At 61.1% G+C, this 1,564-nt stretch overlaps 1 protein-coding gene across 1 annotated transcript; it reads right to left on the bottom strand.

Moving 5' to 3' along the window:
* On the bottom strand, window positions 1-573 carry EMIHUDRAFT_353911 (hypothetical protein; the record flags this gene model as incomplete). Its single annotated transcript, XM_005778835.1, has 1 exon — window positions 1-573. A coding segment is annotated over exon 1 (494 nt), but the record flags the coding sequence as incomplete, so codon positions are not given.
* Between the last annotated feature and the right edge of the window lie 991 nt (window positions 574-1,564).

The raw sequence follows: 1,564 nt of genomic DNA on the forward strand, positions 1-1,564 counted from the left end.
CGTCCTCAATGCCGCAGTCCTCGACGGAGAGCGTGCGCAGCGTCGAGTTCTTGCCGAGCGCCTCGGCGAGGTCCTTGGCGCTGGCGCCGATTTGGTTGCTGCTGAGGTTGAGATCCGTCAGCGTCGCGTTGGTAGCAAGCAGCGCCGCCCAGCTCGCCGCCACACCAGCGCCCATGTCGTTCTGTCGCACGTCCACGCTCGTGACCGAGGCGTTGGTTTTGAGGATCTCGGCGAGCGCACCCAGTGCCTCGTCCATCTGATTCCGGCCCAGGCGGAGCGACGTGACCGTCGTGTTCTCTTCGAGCGCGCGCACAAGAGGCATTGCGGCCTCGTCGCCGAGCCCTCGCCCATCGAGATTGAGCACTTTCAGATCGGGATGGTTGTTGCGCAGGTGCTCGAGCAAGAGCGGCGCGGGACGCCAGCCGGTGTCGCTGGCGCTATTCAGGCCCTTGTACTCCCACTCAAAGTAGGGCGAGGGCTCGCCGCCGGAGAGCGGCATCGCAGGGTGCGTCAGCAAGTCGCGGAGACCAGCGTGAACGCTGCGGGCGGAGTCCAGACTTCACCCAGAGCTAGACTTCACCACCCAGCAGGCAGGGCCACACCTTGTGAGAAGAATTCTACCTTAGTCTTGCCCGTAACCCGACACCGATCATCCGGCCCGCTGGGTGCGCTTCTGAGCTCCCCGGCCCTGGATGTGAGGTTAATGACTGCACTCCAAGTGCTCCAAGTGCTCCAAGTGCTTACAGCCCCTCTGTGAGAAGAAAAGCCACGTTGAGGTGCGAGTTCACACAAAAACACAACCCCGGACCCAAGACGCACAAGCAAGCACAGACACTCGAGAAGGGAGAGACAGCAACGACAGTCAGAAGCCAGCGCTGGGTACCAGGTACCTTTAACCCTGGTAGGTGGATTGTCCAAAATACGTCAGCCTCGCACGCCTAGCGCTAGGTCTGACACCCGACCGCCTCCCCCTCTCTAATATTAACCGGTCAGAGTACATTTTGGCCGGCTAATGTTAGGGAGGGGAGGCCAAAAAACGCAGACTTTTGTCCACCTACCAAGGTTAATCAGCTGGACCGAATTTTACCAAGTTGGACGCCGTTGGACGTATCCAGTGTTCACTGTCTACGTGTAGCGTCGGGCGCTGCGCGATAGCTGCTTTGTGGGTCCCGTGAGCCAAGTCAGCGTCGGGCTGCGCAGCCGGTCGCCATATGTTCGCTCGCCGTGGTCACAAGCCATCGAGGAAGCCACCACACCAGGGCCACAATCGCGTTGCGGACCAGGTTTGTGACCCTGGCGGTGGCGAGCCTTTGGCGCACAGCGTGAGCATGCCAGCACGGCTCGCATCAGGGCTGCACCCGTCGCCGAGCACCTCGTACACTCCACACGGATCGATGCCACGAGCCCGCTACGCGGCTGCACCGAGTGGCTCTCTGTGGCAGGGAGTGCACTTTTATGCCACATGTTGGCGTTGCCTCGCAGCATGCCGAGTGGGCCTTCTGTCTCTGAGGAAGAACTGCGATAAGCCGGCGTTTTTCTTCTTTCCGATAGCCTTGAGCTCCGG

The sequence above is a fragment of the Emiliania huxleyi genome (assembly GCF_000372725.1).
Source record: "Emiliania huxleyi CCMP1516 unplaced genomic scaffold EMIHUscaffold_24, whole genome shotgun sequence".
In the NCBI taxonomy this organism is placed as follows: Eukaryota; Haptophyta; order Isochrysidales; family Noelaerhabdaceae; genus Emiliania; species Emiliania huxleyi.